This window comes from Molothrus ater, chromosome 8 (assembly GCF_012460135.2).
Source record: "Molothrus ater isolate BHLD 08-10-18 breed brown headed cowbird chromosome 8, BPBGC_Mater_1.1, whole genome shotgun sequence".
NCBI lineage: Eukaryota > Metazoa > Chordata > Aves > Passeriformes > Icteridae > Molothrus > Molothrus ater.
The window spans coordinates 23,454,235-23,473,490 of NC_050485.2; the positions used below are offsets into that span (position 1 = coordinate 23,454,235).

Here is a 19,256-nt window from a genome sequence, read left to right on the forward strand (position 1 = left end):
CCTGGCACAAGTCCTCTCACAGCTGGAGTGGCTGAAGGCCACATCAGAGCCACTCTACACAACAAGAAGGGCTCCTGCCTCACCTCCCGAGTACACAATGCCGTGCTGCAGCGGGCCAGTGTAAGTACCAATCTTCAGCTTCCCGGTCACCTGTGGAAGGAGGTGTTGTGTTAGTGCTGAACAGCTGATGGTCCGGATCTTTCCTACATTGATACCATTGATATGTCACTCTTTGTCTGTCTGTCTCGCTCCCAAGCAGCCCAGAGGTGGCTTTCCTACTGTCACCTGCAGTATGTTAGGGAAGCCTTGAGGTGATGGGGTTGCTCAGGAATGACTTAGAGGAGACTCCAGCCCACAACCTCTAGGGTAGGTCCTGTCCAAACACTGCATTGCCCACTGTCCCTGAGAGATGCCATAGAAGAGGTGCAGGAGCCCTGCAGCCATGAAGGTGCCCTGCACTGGCCACTCACCGTGTCCACCTGCCGCAATACAGTGCCTTCCCCAAAGAAGAGGGGTTTTCGTGCATCCACCAGGATCAGGTCAAAGTAGGACTGCCATGGCCGATGGGCACTCCCAGGCTACAAAGGCAAAAACAAACCACAGAGTCAGGAACACAAAAAAGCCCACAGAGTTTAACTGGAGTGTCGGTGTCCACAGCCATAACCTTGTGACATTTCTGGTCCATCAAAATCCCTGAGCTCATACCCCCCGTGGGGCAATGCTGAGTTGCCAGCACCATCTCCTAAAGCATTCCCTTTTGCACAAGCCCATCCCATCCCAGTCCTAGCAGTGGAGGCTGAGGCCATGGTGTGAGACAGGAGAACAGCCCTGAACATCCCTGTCAGGGCACAGCTGCCATCTCTGTCAGGGCACAGCTGCCATGTAAAAAAGATGCTGTAAATGACACCCTGTCACTGTTCTGAAGGTGACATCCTGCACGGATCCAGACACATGCAACTCCACAGCTTCAGCTTACAAGGCCATGCTGGTGCTTTTGCCATGAGTGGGAAAATGCCTGGACTCCATTCCACAGAGCATGGCTTTGAATCACAGCCCTGCCCAAAGGATACCAAGCCCTTTCTGCTCCATGTTTCTGCACTTTGTGAGATCAAGACCACAGCAAGGGGCTTCTTTAGCTATTAATTGTGGTGAGTATCTGTGCTCTCAAAATTTCCCTCTTGGCTGCCTTCTGCTTTTAAAGCAGTATGAGAATACATCTTTTGAACATGAGATAGCCTCTCATTGGGAGACTGAAAGAGCAGTATAAATTTGTATCATGAACCTTTCTCCAAAAGCTGCAGGGCTGAGTCTTGCTCTCAGGGAAAAAAAAAAAAGGCAAAAAAAAAGCAGCATGACAAACTTCTGGAATTACGATAATTAAGGCAAAATCAGCCATAAACGTTTCTGCTGTTTTATAAAACTATTTCCTTCCCATCATGGCTTTTTTAAAGAACATCTAAATAATTGTGCATGATTTCTAAGAAATCTATCTACAAAATGCCACAGTTGAAACGTTTGAAATAATGTTATCATTAACACAGATTATCATTTGAGACCAGATGATGCCCCTTTTCTTTTTGTTATATTGTATTTGCTTTGATCCCATTCAAACAGGACACAAAACAGCAAGTGTATTTTAACCAGATTAAAGCAACTAATCCCACGCAGCCGATGAAGCAGGATTAAAATGCTTTCCAGCTACACAGATAATTAGGCACATCAGTGTCTACTGCAACTGCAGTCTAGAGTTCACATACCTTTGGTCCATGTGGAAAGTCAAACAAGTAAGTCATAATTTTCTAAAAGAGAGAAAGAAAGCATTCAAATGTGTGCTTTTATACATGCATTTGTGTAGTTTATAAAGCATGCTTTCTGATTTTATCTTTTCAGATTACAGAATTTTATTTTTAGAATTTACACAGAAGTCAGCATAAGATTTGGAGACAAAATGAATGGAACAGGACAATGATAGGAATCAAACCAGTAGTTTTTATAACCAAATAACACAGCTGCCTCAGAAAGCTGCACACTGCTTCAGGCATATCTTGCAATGCTTTAAAATGGCAGATAAATCTTTAGATTGGCAGTGTTGCAACACTCCTGACATTCATCTGGAGTTGGAAGTAACCGTGTTTATTTCTCAGCTTAACAGACAGCCTTTTCTGGATCTCAGACCTCTCCAGGACCTTGGTTTGGTGACCTGTCTGTACTCAGACTATCTACCTCACTTGAAAGGAAAGTCTGCATTTTAAAGGATGCTAAAATCCAAAACTGAGTATCACTTTCCCTTACAGCCTTTCAATTGCTGAGGAACTGAGTGAAGCACAGAGGGCCTTAAACCAGGCCCGTACTAGCTCAGTGCCAGAACGAGGATGACAAAAGGAGACTCAAGGCTTCATCTGCATCCTCCACTAACCCACCCTACAAGTAGATTAGAAAACACACAATTCTCCACCAGAAGATGTCCCATCAAAACCCATCCAAATGACTGGCTGGGTTTCTGCTTATTCCATGAAATACCAACTCAGCAATTCAAGCAGCACTTACGTCTGTGTATTTATAGTCGCTGTTTGTGACCAGAAACACCTTCCCCACTTCATTCATGCGGCTGAGCAGCAGTGGCAGCTTCCCCTGGAAGCCAAGGGGAACATCCAAGTCACACACCAAAGTTACATACATGCATCATGGGAAAAACACTCAACTATGATCCCACCAGACAAAGAAAAGGCAAATCAAACCATCAAGCAAGCAAACTCACGTGTTGTGCACTGGCCAGAGCCAGGAAAGCTGCTGGTCCATCCAGGTAACCCCTCCAGAGCACAGCCCAGGGGAGGAAGGCGAGGGGGAAGGGCTCAGCAGGGCTGCAGTGCCTTTGCCAACCACAGTGCCAGGCACCCTGTGCTGCTCCCACCGATCTGCTCCAGCTCCAAGTCCGTTCCCGAAATGGGCCCAGAGGCAGGTGAAATCTGAGCTCACGAGCCACAAGTTGGAACGCATTATAATTCCAACCTCAAATTAGGGAGAATTTATTCCTGGGGCTATTTTTATTGAATCTGAAATCTCAGTCCATTGCCAAAATAGCTGATTACCTCACTGAACACTTACCTAAGAATTCTGTAGGCGTGTAACTAGAAACAAGGTTAACTGCTTTAAAGTGATAATCTATCACAGAGCTCACCTAAACTAAAAAATACTTACTCTGTGAGTGGTCCTGAGAGGCCTTGCACACTGCAGAGATGGCAGGAGTAAGGGAACCACTGGAGCTTGCTCAATTAGATGTGCTGAACACACATTTTGGGGGTCTCAAGAGACTAGACACTGGTGAGTCTTTCAGAACTGTCCCTCATGGCTAAGTGTAACTTTCTTGTCATGTGGCTAAAAAGATGCTCAACTGTTGCTTTTTAAAGAGAGGTTTGCTTGGGCAGAAAAACATGGGCAGGGAACACAGTTGCTTTCACCACTGAAAGAAACAACATGAGCTCTGCCAGTGTGCTCACCTTGATAACATTTCCTCTGGCTTTTACATTTTATGTACAAAACTGTGCACATCAATACAAAATCATGTGGATCACTGGCTTAGAATAAAGGCTGCATCTGAACTTTCCACTTTGTCTTTGGTTATTACGATAGAAATCACAGCCTTATCATTTTGTGATTTAGTAAAGCAAATCAGCATATTTATTTCTTGCCTGCTTAGTCAGTACTGAATGTCACATAGCACAAGTAAAGTAACTTCACACTTACATCTTTCACCACGTACTTCTCCAGATTCTCAAGGGTCTTTTCCTTAAGCGATCCCTGAAATAGAAACAACAGAACCCAGTGAGGTCATGGAAATGTATGATGTAAGAGACAACAAAGTAATGCCAACTTTCACACTTTAAAATGCTGTGAAAGTACAAACCAGGGCGAATCTGAACCAGTGACTCTAGAGATGAGAGGCTTTGAGTAGCAGGGACCATCACAAACTCTGTGATCCATCGATTCCCTCACCATGGTAAATAATCCACTTCAACAGCATTTTAACCCTTTCAGAAGGGAATACAATAGAAACAAACAAAAAATAGATTTGCCATACCAAACAAGACAGTTAACGACCTGTCTCCAACACTGACCATAATGCTTTAGTCAAAGGCCAACTCCAACATGTATCACACAACACTGCATAAGGAAAGAAAAATAGATTCCTGACTTCTGCATGGGTAAAAGGACCACCACAAGTACAACTGTGAGCAGAGTTCTCCTGTGATGGTTCTCCATCCCATCCAACACATTGCTTGAATGAGGGAGAACAAGAAAATCAAGACTTTAGCCATATGCTAATGCTCAGAAAATTATTTTCTAAATTTGTGCACAAGTGTGTGCAGAAGATGAAATGCTTTTCTCTAATTAGAGAACAGCTGATCTATTTCTCTCTTTAATGCCAGTACTTTTTAGACAACATAGGATAGTGCCAATGTAAACAATTTGCAGTAGAATATTGCTTTAATAATTAGGACAATGTACAAGTTGTGGACTTGAAGTGCAAATACCCTCATGGCATCACACTCTAAAACCCATGAATTACAGTACAAAAATTAAATCTGGGCACAATAAAAAGGAATAGGAAGCCAAGCCAGATATGTTCCCATACTAGGAGGGCAGCTGAGATCTTGACTTACTCCCATACAATTGCAATCTATTATTTACTCACTAGGCGGCCAAGCAAGGCCCTTGCCCAGAGCAGGCAGAGAACATCTGAACTCAGGAATTCCAAACCAGCCCCTCCAACCCAGTTACAACCACACACATCCCAAGGAGTTCTTGCAGTCACCTTGTAATGAACCCAGTCAACAGCATCTCTGACATCCTGGAACATGCTCCTGAAGGACATGAAGAGGTCTCCATCCTTAAACCCTGTTTCACAGCTGTGAGGAGACAGGAGAGATTTTAGCAGTCAGTCACAGCAGGTAAGAAACACACCAAGGAGCAAGACAGTTCAAAACGCTGTTTGGAGCTTGTGTTTTCATCTTACCATCATGGTTTCTTATCTACTACTTTACTGCATCTCAGGCTTGAAAGAAAGCTACAACCACAGTTTAACAGGACCAGGAATGTCTATGCCTCCATGGCAGTACCACAGCTTTCTGTGACTGTAACTCTTACTTCTCACCCACATTACAAGAAGGTAAAAAGACTGCAGAAAACTGCAAAAATGCCATTTGCAGCATTTAACAGAAGATGAATGGTACTGAGGAAATAAACAGTGGTGCTCCTTCTCCCTCTTTCCAGCACTGAAGAAGGGAGAGTCATGGAAATCAACTAAATGCAATGTTGCTGAGAGGAGGACTGCTTCTGTGCTGAACACTTAGAATTAACATTAGAAATTACAAGATACTCTGGAGGTATCTTTGAGACAGCATGACAGCTTGCATCAGAAGAAATCAAGGAGGATTACACAGAGCTGTATTTATTATGACAGCAATCATCATGCCTCTCCTGAGAAAAGGTACTTCACCTGATGGATTGCCAGCATAAACAGCTCCTCTGCTCCCAGGTGAAATCACATTAAACCTTTGCCTTCCACTCACATACGTGCAAAGATGACCCATCACATGAGGTGATGAGCAGCACAGGAGCATTCACATCTGCTAGTTCAAACCACAGCTTGTTTTTATGCTTGTATGTTTTTAACAGCAAGGTAAATACTCCTGCTGCACAAACAGCCTTTTATACCACATTGAGGACTTCACCTCTAAGTGTGCCATGTCCTTTATTATGACATGAAGCACTTGTGGTAACTGGCTGAGGAAATTCAGCCTTTCAGTTACCAGCTCAGATATGGCTCCAATGGACAGGTTCAAAATGAACTGAATGGTGCCTGTAATCACCCTGTAAAAAGTGTGCAGTCCTAGATGCTGCCCCAAATACCAATGTCAGTCAGTACACTGGTTCTGCTGTACCCTTGAAGGAAACCTTCGTAACCAGCCTCTGCTGTACACACAGATCAACACAGCACCCCAAAATTATAGGAGGCCCACCAAAACCACTTAGGTTTTGATATTAAGAGCAGCTCCACCTGTCCTGTATTGCTCTTGTATAAATTAATATCAATCTTCCTGTTCCATCATCATCATCTCAGAGTGGAGGGAATACGAACCTCGTGTACCGGTCACAGTTAGTAAAGAAATCCACCAGGCAAGCCAACAGGTAGGTCTCTGCAAGGAAACAGAGTGAGATTATGAGACATGGATAACATCATACAGCCAGCTAGCTTCAGCCCTTGTGCCCAAAGGAAGAAAATTCATGCAAAAAAAACCCAAATGGAAAAGCAGAGTACGACATCAGCAAAGCTTTATTAGCTTAAAAGGCACAGAAAGAGGCCTGTGTTGGCTCCCACTAGACTCACCTGGTAGATTGAATAACGTGTTCAAAATGTAAAATCTATCTGTGTCATCCCTCTGGATAAATTTATTTGGATATTGCTCCCGTGTTTCAGGCCTGAGAATAAATAAAGTGGAGAAGAGTGAAACCACAAAACATAAAGAAGATAAAATGTGCTGACCTGCAAAACAGAGTTGTAGCAGGGTTCACTAACCAAAGTCTGCTGTGCTTTAATCAACACCCAATTTCCCCACATGCACTGTTGGCAGAAGAGCAAAAGTGCATCCAGGGGTGTTCCCTGGGCCATGTTGACTCCAGCAGAGCCAGGACCAAGTCCTCATTGCTGAGTCAGCAAACTGAGCCTATCCAGGGACACAGAGTGGTCCAGAGTCCACAGCTTGACCTTAAGCCCCATGCTGCTGGCTAGGAGGATGCTTTAAATCATCTGCACTTTCATTGTTTGCTTATCTTAAACTCTCCCCCACTTTCCATGTGTTGCTCTCCACTCCCCCAGCAGCTCTCAGCCAGGGGTGTGCAGGGCTCTGCTGCAGGAGGTGTGTGTGGGGCCCTCTGCAATTCATCAGCAGGGTGGCAGTGACTGAACTCATATCATTATTCTGGTCTCCCTAATTTCTGGAGCTACTGAAGATCATTTTAGGCTCAAAGAGGAACTTGAATGCACACATAAAGACTTTTTTGGAGTCCTGATGCAAGGACTTAAGAGAGGCCTGCAATGACAAGGTTTGTCACCTGGGGCCCCTGAGCTTGCCTTGCCTTCCATTCATATGCCCTTGCAGCAGGAATGTGGGAGTGAGGATTTGCTGGGACACATCAGGAACGTGGCACTGCAATCCTCTCTGCTTCCTAAAGCACCTTCTCTGGGACAAGACACAAGCAGCCAGGGAAGGCTGCAGGAAATGGTGGGCAATACTCAGTTCTGACACCCTCAAAGGTCAGAAACATGAAGGGGTAGAAAAAGATTGTTCCTACCCCAAACCAGCTCAGGCCCTCAAACTTTCTTAGCAATGGCTGTGGAGCTGACAGTCTCATGGGGCACATACAATGGCTTTGTCTTGACTGACAAGCTGCTGATGTTAAACTGTGCCAGGACAGGTGAAGAACCCCTGGATGACCCCAACTCTTCCCCACAGCACATGTTCCTCTATTCCCAGCTCGCTACAGATGTGCCTGTGGTGGCACAGCCCTTGTAAACATCTGGGCTGTTGCTGTACCTGAGACCCTCAGTTCACCCACAGCTGATCCTGGAACTGCAGGAACACCAACACAGCCTCTGCTGTTAGTAGAGTCCCTGTGACTCCATATACAATGGGTGCCCTGAGGATCACTGACACAATAGAGTGAATTAAGTCAAAAAGAACAGCCAAGAGTCTGCACTCACCCTCTGAGGAAATTAAAGCCATGTGCACATACTAGGAGGTTCCCATAGGCATCAACTTTCAGCAGGTTTCCATAGTGGGTGTCAAACACCAGGCCTCTGTCAAGAAAGCAATTTAGGATATGAAAAGGCAAGTGCATTAAGGGGTGACCATTTTAACAGCAGCTAGAAGAGCTCTAGAACAGCTTTGCTCACTTGGCATGGGGCATCAGAACAGAGCTGCTGTAATGTGTATCTACCAGGGGAGCTGTGGGCCTCTTCCACAGGGTCACAAACCTGACACCCCTGACAGGCTGCAGGGAACAGTGAGGTGTGAAAAAGGAATTTCTCTCTGCTTTTTCATGGCTCTGTCACAGACAAAGCCAGATGGGGCACGTGACCATGGCACATCACTTTGGACCGGTTCTGACTCTGGCAAAACTCTGTCTCATTTATCTAGCAGCTTGCATGTGGCAAACACAGCCTTCCCACAGAGATATCCCTTCTGTCCCCTCCCTGGGATGAAGGTGGTGGATTTAACAGAGCTCTCATCACAGGTTTGTGAGGGCTATGCCTTGTTACAGGCAAGGGCACAGCCAGCAGCAACTCTCAGTGTAAAATGTGCTGAGAGGAGGGAAGGAAGGAGGCTGCCAGACCAAAACTGGAACAAATCAACAGACCCTCTGGTCCAGTCTTTTGTAAAGAAACTCCAAAGGAGTCAAAGAAGCAAAATCCAGCAAAGGCACAAGTGGAAAGAACTTGGAGGTGCAGAGTTAGATCAAAAGCTTTGTTCAAAATAATGTCCTTTTTACCTCTGCCACCAGAAGAGTAAATATAGGAATTGAGTAATTTTGCACCATTAACTTAGTGTAAAATTATAAAATAAAAAAGTTACTAAATCAAGTGGTTTTGACATTTGATTCATCTTGACAAGAAAACTTGATTGGTCCCACTTCTATTCTTGTTTACTGTCACCTTAATTTTCAGGATGTCTTATGCACCACAACACTACTAATTAAAATCATCAAAGAAAAATGTTCTGAGACATCCCAACAGCCTCTTGGACAGTAAAGGCTCATCCTCCCCCTGATTCTGATTTCACTCCCAATCCAATTGTGTCTCTGCTGTCTTTGCTATGAAGGGCTATTTTTGGCCCATGTTTTCAGTAGGGTTTTTTGGGTTTTTTTTGCACACTCCCTCTTTGCTGGCGAGGGTCCATGTGCACAAAGGCCCCCCCCACACTGGATTAGTCTTCCCCCTTCCCCATGATCTGTGGCCAGCCATAGGCTTCACACCCACAACTGGAAAGCTGGCCTCACATGCTGCCTGTGAACTTCACAGAGCAAGCACTGGGGGTCTAGAGCAAGCAGGGTTGGTATCCACGAGTCATTTACCTGGTAGGGAATGCAGGATCATACACAAAATTGAGCAGCTCATGAGGGTATCCAATGGAAACTAATCTTTCTACGGTCAGGTCAAATCCAAGAGATTCGTATTCAGGGGATTTATACACTGTACCAAGATGAGATTTCAGTTAGAAAATTTGTAAACTGCTAGGGGATTAAACAAGAAGGCAATTAAAAGTAATGTACCCATTCTCCCTCCTCCACATACCCTTCCCTCCTTTGATGCCTCGGGTTCCCCAGCCCAGAGCATGGTGGAATCAGCTCCTGCCCCAGGGCTGCAGTGAAGCAGAGCTGCGGTTTCAATTTCAGCAGCAGAGTGCACCAGATGAAATATCCATCAGTTCATCACAGCTCTCTGCATCAGGAAAAATGTATTTCAAACAGCAGCTCCTCTCCCTGCAGTCCTGTTAGGCCGATGCATGAACACTCCCTGTTGTATCTGCTCCAACAGTTTGCTATGTTTTTGCAAACTGATAAAGAAACCAATAAATTGGAGGTTAGAAAGCCTGAAATTCATCACTTCTGTGCTACTGTAACTGCTCTGGATACAATCCCAAAGTTCAGTATTGCTCCAGATTTCATATCAGGGGAATTAATGTTTGCTGCAGACTAAGTTAGCATGAAGGTAGAGCTGTCAGGTTAACATATGATTTGCTTGTTAATAACACCATATGGAACTGCAAAAAATCTGTTCATTATTACCCTTGTGCATCAAAATGCTACTTTTTAAAGCAAGCTCACTGCTCTCACATGTCAGAGGAGCTGCTCATCTGGGACACACACCTTCCCTTCACTCCATGCAAAAGAAATGGACTTGTTCAACTAAGTCATTCCTACCATGCAGCCTCTCTTCTTCCTGCAAATGACCTTCCCATGTGCTGAAAATGTTACTGTTTAATCAGATCATTAAATTACAACTAAAAGGCAATCAGGACAGATGGAAATCACAGGGTTTCTCTGGCAGGGTGTTTACGCTCACTGCACGTCTGCATGAGCCCAGAAGATAAGGGGCTAATGTGCATGTTTCAAACACTGAGACAGCTGGATAGTCCTGAAGCTGAGCAAGGATTGTTGGTAATAACAGCCAGGGATTGTTGGTAATAACATGTTGTGAGAAAGAACAGGATGTGGCTGGAGAAGGGGGCTATGTGGAGGTAAGGACAGCACTTTTCTGGGGCAAATGTCCTTGCTCTGGCTCCCAGAGATAAGCACAGCACAGCTCCAGTGCAGGAATGAGGTTGAGAAGCAGGCATGGACTGTATGGAGGAACTCAAGACCACCCAAGACCCTCCAATCCATTTTCAGAAAGGTCTGGAAGAATGGAGTGTACATGGTAACTGATTTCCATAGAAAACAAGAGCCCTGTTTTCAAGGTGGGGAAGACTCATCTATAAAAAGATACTGCCACAAAGCCCTGGGGTGTGTGTGCCCCAGGACACCAGGCACCTCAGCAGTGCTGCTGCCAGGACTGGGGATCTCTTTTTCCTGCATTCTTCCTTTCTCTCTTCCCCTTTACCCTACCCCTTTATCCAACCCCCACTGCTGTGTGCTTATACTAGAAGGTCAGGGATTAACACACCAATTCTCATGCCAAGTATAATTTACTAACTAAACTTTGTAAGCTTCTGTGGACCCTCTGACTTTCATCATTCCTTTCAACCACGAGCACTTACAAATCCTGGGTGCTCCCTTCCCCTTAGGAGTGGGATACCATGATGTTGCTGTCTTAAACTGGTCCTGAGATAAATAAATACAACCCTTGACTGCAATGAGGGTTACCATGGGTTCAGTGGGTCCAACTGCCTCCAACACTTGAATATTTCAAATTTAGCTGAAAATGTGCAAGTTACACAGTAAACTCATTAGAGGACAGACTGCTTTTCCTGAGAGAGATCCAACACATTTGTGGGCCTCATGTACATATTAATACATATTGTCTATACTTTGTCCAGTAATCACCAGCATATATATAGTGTGTGGGATACAGAAATTTAATCTGAGAGGAAAAAGAAAATATATAAAATATTAAAAAAAAATAAATAAAAGGGCTATGGCTTTAGATGAAACAAGACTGTCAGAAGACTGAGATCACAGTACCCATGACAGAGGGCTCCTGTTTCTCTTAATAACCTAAAAAGTACCAGAATCCCAAGAGTTAATTTTCCCCATTAAACGAACAGCATTAAAAATGTAATAAGCAAACCTGTAATGGTCTTAAACAGATAACTCAAATCAATAAAGCAGTTATCAAAATCTCCAAGCAATATTATACCAATGGCAAACACCAACAACATAATACAACATTCAATGCACGTAGTCTCTTCTATCCTTTAGGAAAGAAAAGATTGATTGAGCTATAGATAGGAATAAGCAATCAAAAGGCACAGCTAATGAGGAAAGCAGTGACTGACAAGGCAGTTCTGGGGAGTGAGCTAGAGTTGGAGGGAGCAATAGGCAGTTAGGTGATGAACAAAATTGTGAGAGTGACACCAGAGCGTCATCTGGAACAAGGAATTCCTCTGATTCAGGACAGTAAAGGCACTTCCCAAGGAAAACTCTTGTAAGTACACCTGCACACGTTCTCAGAATGTCAAAGCTCTGTACAGCTCCCTGTTAAGTGAAACAGACTCCAATCTCCAATCCCCCACTCTGTCCAGGAAGCTGCTGCACTCCTCCTTCTCAGCCCCCTGGGAAATGGACCTTGCTACCAACTCAATCCATAATACATCACTGCCAACAAAACATCTCTCTGAGGAAGCCCTGCTCTTTCTTAAGTCATTAACCACAGTGATGGTGCCCACACAGGAACCTGGGCAGGAGCCCCCTGGCATCTCCTCTGGACAAGCAGAAGTGGTTCATCCACAGCTCCAGCAGAGCCTTTCCAGGGAAATTGTAGGGCTTTCTGATGAGCAATCTGTGTATCTTTCTAACACTCCACCAGGGAACAGCTGTGTGGGACACAAGGTCAGCTGCTCACAAAATATGCTTGTTCAATTTATTGCTTTCTGTATTTGCCTCTCCATCTTAGAAAATCACCACAGACCTCCTTTTAACTCTCTGAGAAAACAAGCTGAAGCACCATTAGGAAAAAGGCTGAAGAAGAGGTATCAACCTCAGCCTTCATCATCCCAAGTCTCTGCTGAGGCAGTACATTAATTAGGATTAATCTAAATGTTTATTTTGTGGGCACAGTTATTCCCCTTACCTCTCAAGCCCTAGATTTTGCTTCCTTCATGTCTCTTTGAATAACACTAAACTATTAGCTCATTCATGCCTCAGATCCCATCTCTATCTTTCTACTACTCCATGATATCTGGAAAATGAGAGCCTTCGCCTTGACACATGAACTAAACAGAGACACAGGAAACTGGACTCCTGAAAGGACAACAAATGTTCTCTAGTTACAAGCACACTTACTGTTCCAGGTAAACTTTCCTTTAATTACACACACAGCTGGGAAGAGACTGAGAGCTCTCTGAGGCCACCCTGACAGCACCCTACACCACAGCACTGCCTGCATCACCTGGAACGAACCCCCTGACATTTCTCATAAGCCCATTTGAGTAACTGGAGCTTCCTCTGGGCAAACAAACCATCCACCTCCTCAGATCCAGAAAGGACAGGCTGACATCACTGCAACTCTGGCAGCACATTTGGGGAAGATGCCCCAGTTACAGGTGTTACTCCATTATTTCAATATTCACATATTCACATTATTTCAAATTCACATATTATCATACTCGGGGCTGGTTGCTCTCTCTCATGTCTTCAGGCAGCCATGAGGAAACAGAGTGGAGAGGACAGATCAATACTTTTTTTCTGCAGCTGTATGATGAAAACATGGTTTTAAACTTTGCTGAATATCCCCTCCCTCAGACTTGGTTGCTGAATCCTGTTACCTCTGATGGAGATAGTTTGTGTGTCATGGCCACATCATTAATTCAGCTATTTGCCACGCAGTCTCCTGTGCCCAGCTCTTTCACCCAGCTGAGAAGGGCGCAGTCTCTGAGCATTCCCAGCTCTGTGACAGGGGAGGAGGCAGAGCCACAAACACAGTTTCACACCATCCTTGCCCAACACACATGGGATGACAGTAAAACCAAAGCACGAGCTACTTCTTTTTCTTACTGCTTGATGGCAGTCCTCAGCTCCAGAGGAATTGTTATTTTAATAGTCCTGTTCCAACACAGGCAGATGCTTCAGCAGCACAGGGCAATCAGCACCCAGTGCTCATGGATTATGCAACCGGGGTGGAAAGAAAACAATTAAAGGTTTTAAAAAAACAGAAGCCAGTTGACAGCATTCCAACTTCCTCTTAATACCATTACCTGGCTTAACAATACACCATTAAAAGGTAAAAAGCAGTACCCCAGAGTGAACACTGCAAGCCTTCAGGTCTGTGATGAGTGATCCCTGACTGACACAGGACGTGCTAGCAGGGAAGCTGGTCTGGAATGAGCAGGGGTTGTGCAGTAAGGTATGCAATTCTCATGCATTTGTGTGATTGTGTTTACCTTTGCTGCCAAGACACATACAGTTACAATTTTATAGGCTTCCTGAAAAGGAAAAAAAAAAAAAAAAAGAAAAAGAAAAAAAAAGCTCTCTACAGAGGCTCCAGCTTATGCAAAATGCTGCTGCCAGGATTTTAACTCACATGAGGCAGATGCAGATTCAGAGTGTCACTCCAGGCTTGACGGAGTTACACTGGGCTCCCCTGTTAAAGAAAAAAATCAGACTGATTTTAAAACTGCAACAGCTCTGTGCCATGTGGGACTGTGTCTGCTGGAGCTCTGTCCTCTGGCAAGCTTAGAAGCTGGCCTGGCAGTTATTCCAAATACACTTACAACTGATTTACAGAAGAGGCACAGTTGGTAATCGTGCATCCCACAGGCAAAATTCTGTCCTCATATCCACAAAGCAGTCTTAGATCATCAGCTCAGGGATAATTAGGAGGAAGAGGCTACAAGCACATTGCCAGGTGGTACAAATCCTTCACGTTTCTCTCAGACACAGAGGAACTGGTTCAAGAAAAGGTCTTGTGCTCTTTTTGCGGCTTTGCCATTATGGTCCATTCCTCAGTCAGTGACAATTCACTCCTTTCAGGACACCCTTTCACACCATACAATGTCTGCATGTGTCAATGCAGGAGGCTTGGGAGACCGAGTCAGGAGCTACTCTGGGAAGCTGAGAAGAGAATTTTGCCCTACACCTTGCAGGTGCTCCCAGGGGTCTGTGGACACGTCTGCACTTAAATGTACCCTGGGACACACGTGGGCTGTCACAGGCACAGCACCACAGCACAACCAGCACCAAACCTGCACACAGAGCAGCTCTGCAGGGCTCTCACTGGCAAGCACACACAGGGAGAACGCCGGGGATACTTTGCAGCTTACAGGTATGCACAGAGTAATCAAGAATTATCTCTGAGATCCAATTTGCACTAAATACAGAGCTGAACTGGTTGGAATGATGTTGCAAAAATGACCCACAAAAGTATGCAGACCTCCTGGAAGGCTTCTCTGAAAATAAACGTTTAAGGCCTGTTTTGTTTCAAAATGAATAGCTGGGGAAGGCTGAAGTACATGTGATGGCTCTGCTTAAGCTGTGGGGAGGAGAAAACCCTTTAGGGGCTGCCCGTATCTTCCCTTGCTGCTCCCACACACAAAAATTCAGGCAAGGGTGTTTCTCATTGAAGATGTGACATGGTTTGTTCCATGCCAATACTTCTTGCAAGGTACTCATGGATCTTGGGAGAGAAGCAGGAGTTGAAGTTAAAATGATGACCCCTTTCTGCACTGCTTCAGTTGCCTCCCATTTGTCTCAAACTGCACACCTGCCAGCAGTCCTGCCTGCCATTTTATTTCCAATCACTATGGATTTGGTGCTGGGAAAAGCCCTGAATTGGGAATAGTGACAACACACTGACTTCCCATACCACCAAGGCAGCTTTGAGGAAGCAGCTGCCCTTCACCAGAACCTTCATTTAGGAAGGGAAAAACAAGATCAGGAAGTTGCTACAACAGAAGCCTGCAGGGAGAGCAGCTCCTCTGGGCAGAGAGGCAGAGCCAGAACCACTAAACGATGACCTGAAGCACCATTTGCACCTGCCTCTGGTTTTTCTCCATCTGTTGCTCTCTTATGATGCCCTACCACCTCCTGAAGGAGTTTCATCCCTTCCATCTCCCAACTCCTCACCTGCCTTTCCTCCCAGCTGGAAGGCAAGAGCAGCCATGGGAGAGGTGCTTGTGATGCCCCCCAAACCAAACCCACACTGTCAGGGCACTTGACAGGAGCTTCCTGCAGGTGGTGCATCCCTGCTCTGATCCCTTGGGCACACTCTGTCTCGAGCCCTTCCCCACGCAGGTGCTGTGCTCCCCATGCTGTCTGTGCTGTTGACTTGCAGCTGTCCAGATAAGATCAGTATTTCTTCAACTAGAGGTGATGACCTCCTCCAAAAGGGTTGCAAAAAGCTTTAACGAATACTCAATCTTGAGAAATGCTACCTACTCTCTGGGTTCTCCAGAGGTCACACAAAGACAGATAAGCCAAAATGTAGACACATAATGCACAGGGTTTTGCCTTTTCTCTGAAGCACAGGAAATGCAGCCCAACTACTTTGTGTTAAGTCTTGAAGAAATGAAAGCAAAATAACTAAAAACAGGTTTTTTCAGTTGCTGCTTATTCTCCAGTGAGTAAGGCATGCAAATCAGGCAGTTAGGGACATACATGGGCAGGTGGAGAGCTGCCATGATCCAGATTTATATGTCTCAGGCACAACATGCATAATTAAGCTTGTACAAATACATTTCTGAAATTACACAAACCTGACTTGCACAGCAGGATCGAAGTGTTGCTCTGAATTGCACCACAAATAAGTAATGTGCAGTGGGTTTGGTTCACCAAGTATGCAAGTGAGTATTAGGAACAGATTTGTATCAGTGGTGTACTGACAAAAACTGCTCAGTTAAAGCCTTGAGGACTGAGATCCCCTCTTACAAACCCACTCCCTGCAACAGTACAAATTTCTATGTGTCCTGCCTCAACAATGTCTATCAAATGAGATCCTAGCGGTCCGAGAACAGGATATTCCCAGAACAGGATCTATCCCCAGAATTCAGCATTCTGTCAATACCTCCTCTACACATGGCTCCACAGTCAGGCATTTGCTGTCCACTACACTGTGTCTGTGACAGTCACCCCTCCACAATATCACCGCCACTGGCTATTTCACACAAGCTCCAAATACTCATTCCTTGGCAATTCTGATCATCTAATCTGCAACTCCAGCTGAGATTCCAGAGGGAAGCAGCCAGTGACCAGTCCTGGAGGTGTTTGGGACACTTGACTTAATTAAAAACCAAACCCTACTGAAATAACAATACCAATTAAATGTACTTTAAGTACATTTTAAGTGTTGGGCAAGTGTTTAAGTGTTGGGCAAGCATTTCACATGCTGCCATAGTATGAGGAAAGTGTCTCAGCTGTAGGGCCAGAGGTCTCTGATGATCCCCAGAAGGAATCAGGTAGTGAGGAATGCTATCTGACCTCTACACACTGACCCTCCTTTCAGGGCATCTTATCTTTAAAATTTGTTACAGAGCAATGCCACTTTTCTTATACAAGAGGAAAGGAGGAGGATTTCTGCTCCAGCATAGTAATGACTTCAGCCTCTGTGTTACAGGGCCTTTTCTAATCAGTCAGGCACTGCCACTGAAATGCAACAAAAGGGGAATGCTAAGGTTTCTCAAGCTATGCTGCTCTCCATGTTAAAATAATTCATTACTTACACAGGAAGGAATCTGAATGTCATGTTTAAGTTTCACACCTGGGTGTTAACTACCCTCAGTTTTGACAGTTCAGTCAGACTGCTCAGCTCTGATGGGAGCCCAGGCTCACGCTTGGCTTGCACAGCCTGGCAGGGCGCTGTCACTTTGCACTGAAAATAAAGCTGAGGATTTTCTTTCCCATGAGAACTACAGACCCTGCAGAGGTACCTGTACTGTGTACCTGACCCTCTGTAGAAATACTCAGCTGGGCTGGCAATCCCAGAAATGGGGATAAGCACAGACCTCCAAATCCCCTTCCCTTGTATCTCTCTTTCCAATGACACATCAAGTGTTATCCTCAGCTCCTGCCACAGCCACTGAAGGCATTTCACTCACAGTATCCTCACTGGCCATGAAGGCAAAACCACTCCTATTTAAAGCTCTGGTGTGTCCAGCAGTGGTTTGGGTCATCTCTGCCCACATAAACATGTGCCCTGTGTGCAGGCAATGAGCACCTTTGTGCTGTGCTGACCTGGGAGCTCAGTGCCTGTAAACAAACTGACAAAGTGGTAAACGTGCCTGGCTGCAACCACAAGAAATCCCAAATGAAATCCATGGGACAACTCACATGTTTTCAATTAGGAACGTGGTGAACTTCTGACTTGCCATTTGTTTATGAACTCGGCTGAACTGTGACCATAAAGGGTTTGTCTACAGTCAAAATGAGTTGAAAACCAATTAGGAACAGTCTCCAGTCCTCTTGTCTCCTGGGGTTTGATTTTAAGCACTTAACCATAAATTAAAATGTATGGTACTATGGAAAGCAGAATTGCAGCATTTCAGCCTATATTTAAATTGACTTTTCATAATACCAAACAAAATGGGTAAGAACATTGGTTTGTTTCTTTGAATTTTTATTTTTTCAGTCTAAATGAGAAGAAACTACTGCCAGATTGAATATAATTTTCACTTACCCATAGAAACCTTTTCAAACATAGAAGTGACCTGGGCAGTAAGGCAAAGCTTAGCTTTAAAGCACACTCCAATATTTAATGTACCTTTTCTATTTCACTAGAAATTATGTGTCTGTAGTGATCAGCAAACAATACCTTGACAAAACCTCCAGGTACATCCCAGAACACTTTTGTATGCTTAACACACGAGCTGCTGTGCCCTGCATGAGCAGCCAGATCTTGCACAGCGCCTTTGTGCCCACAGATGTTTTTGACAGTAAATCTGATAACAGAAACTAAGGCAAGGTTCACTAATCATCAGAGGGTTGAAATCTTTGGATGTGAGCTCCAGTGGCTCCCTGGCACCCTTTTCTGACCACACCAAACTCGGGGCTCTGGCTGGAAAGCAGAGCTCCCCTCCAGGGCAGCACCAGGGCTCTGCAGTCCCCAGCCGAAGCAGAGCACCCACTGCAGCCTAAGAGCAGTGGAAAATTCCTTCCCTCTAATGCTCCTGCAAACATCCCCAAGTGCTCAGCAGAGCTTTCAGCTCTAAAACCTCTAACCTGGAACTCTATCAGCTCCCCTTCTCCTGCTCTGCATGCTAACAGGCTGTGTGAAGACAGGATTTGTTGTTGGCTTCAAGGACTGACACAGCGCTGTGTGCGCAGCCTGGCTCTGAATTGCTGGGTCCACACCTCAGGTCGTTGTTGCCTTTCTGCTTGTATTAAAAACAAGTGTTGTCAAGTATCATCAGCTTTAACTCTTCCCAAAGCAGGCTTATTAGTGCTCTCATTGGTAAATTCCAGATATTTTTAGCTCTCTGCTGCTGCACTTTGTTTGCCTTCAATGTAACAAAGATTTGGGCTGTTTGAATATGCCTCAGAGGCTGGCAGAGCAGAGCTTAGTGTTGGAAAGATTTCTTCTGCTGAATAAAAATGAATGGCTTGAGGTAAGAACAGCAGCACTGAGGTCACATTGTGCATGTTGAGAGAAGCAACTCAGACTCTGCATTTCAAGGAAACTTCAGTTTGTCTATATTTTAATAGTTGACATAACTATTGACTTTCCTTTGCACTGGATTAATATTTTAAAAATTACTACAGAATCACCTCTTCTTTCACAGGAAATTTTTAGTTTCCCTGACACAAGAGAATGCTTTCTGTGCTTAACAAATGGCCTTCACAATTTACCTCTCTCAGATACAGCCCACTGTGAGTTATAATCCCATATTGGAAATATCCCTGCATTTCCATGGAAACAAACTACTTTGCCAAAATATGGGCTTAGTTCTTCAGTAAAGACTTATGAACAGGGAAGAAATAGTTGCTTGGGCTTCAGGTTCAAACATAATTTTCTATCATCTAGAAATAAGAAGCAAATTACTAAAAGGTCT

The 19,256-nt window shown here is 44.7% G+C and overlaps 1 protein-coding gene across 2 annotated transcripts in view; it reads right to left on the reverse strand.

The window, feature by feature from the left end:
* Window positions 1–19,256, reverse strand: part of NT5C2 (5'-nucleotidase, cytosolic II) — a 59,703-nt gene that overhangs the window by 4,505 nt on the left and 35,942 nt on the right. For both annotated transcript variants that reach the window (XM_036385453.2, XM_036385454.2), the window contains exons 4-13: window positions 9,133–9,250; window positions 7,763–7,858; window positions 6,389–6,480; window positions 6,140–6,197; window positions 4,814–4,907; window positions 3,745–3,798; window positions 2,548–2,631; window positions 1,758–1,799; window positions 471–578; window positions 84–150 (exon numbers count right to left, since the gene is read on the reverse strand). In XM_036385453.2, coding sequence (XP_036241346.1) covers window positions 84–150; window positions 471–578; window positions 1,758–1,799; window positions 2,548–2,631; window positions 3,745–3,798; window positions 4,814–4,907; window positions 6,140–6,197; window positions 6,389–6,480; window positions 7,763–7,858; window positions 9,133–9,250 — 813 coding nt within the window. The remainder of the gene's footprint in view (window positions 1–83; window positions 151–470; window positions 579–1,757; window positions 1,800–2,547; window positions 2,632–3,744; window positions 3,799–4,813; window positions 4,908–6,139; window positions 6,198–6,388; window positions 6,481–7,762; window positions 7,859–9,132; window positions 9,251–19,256) is intronic.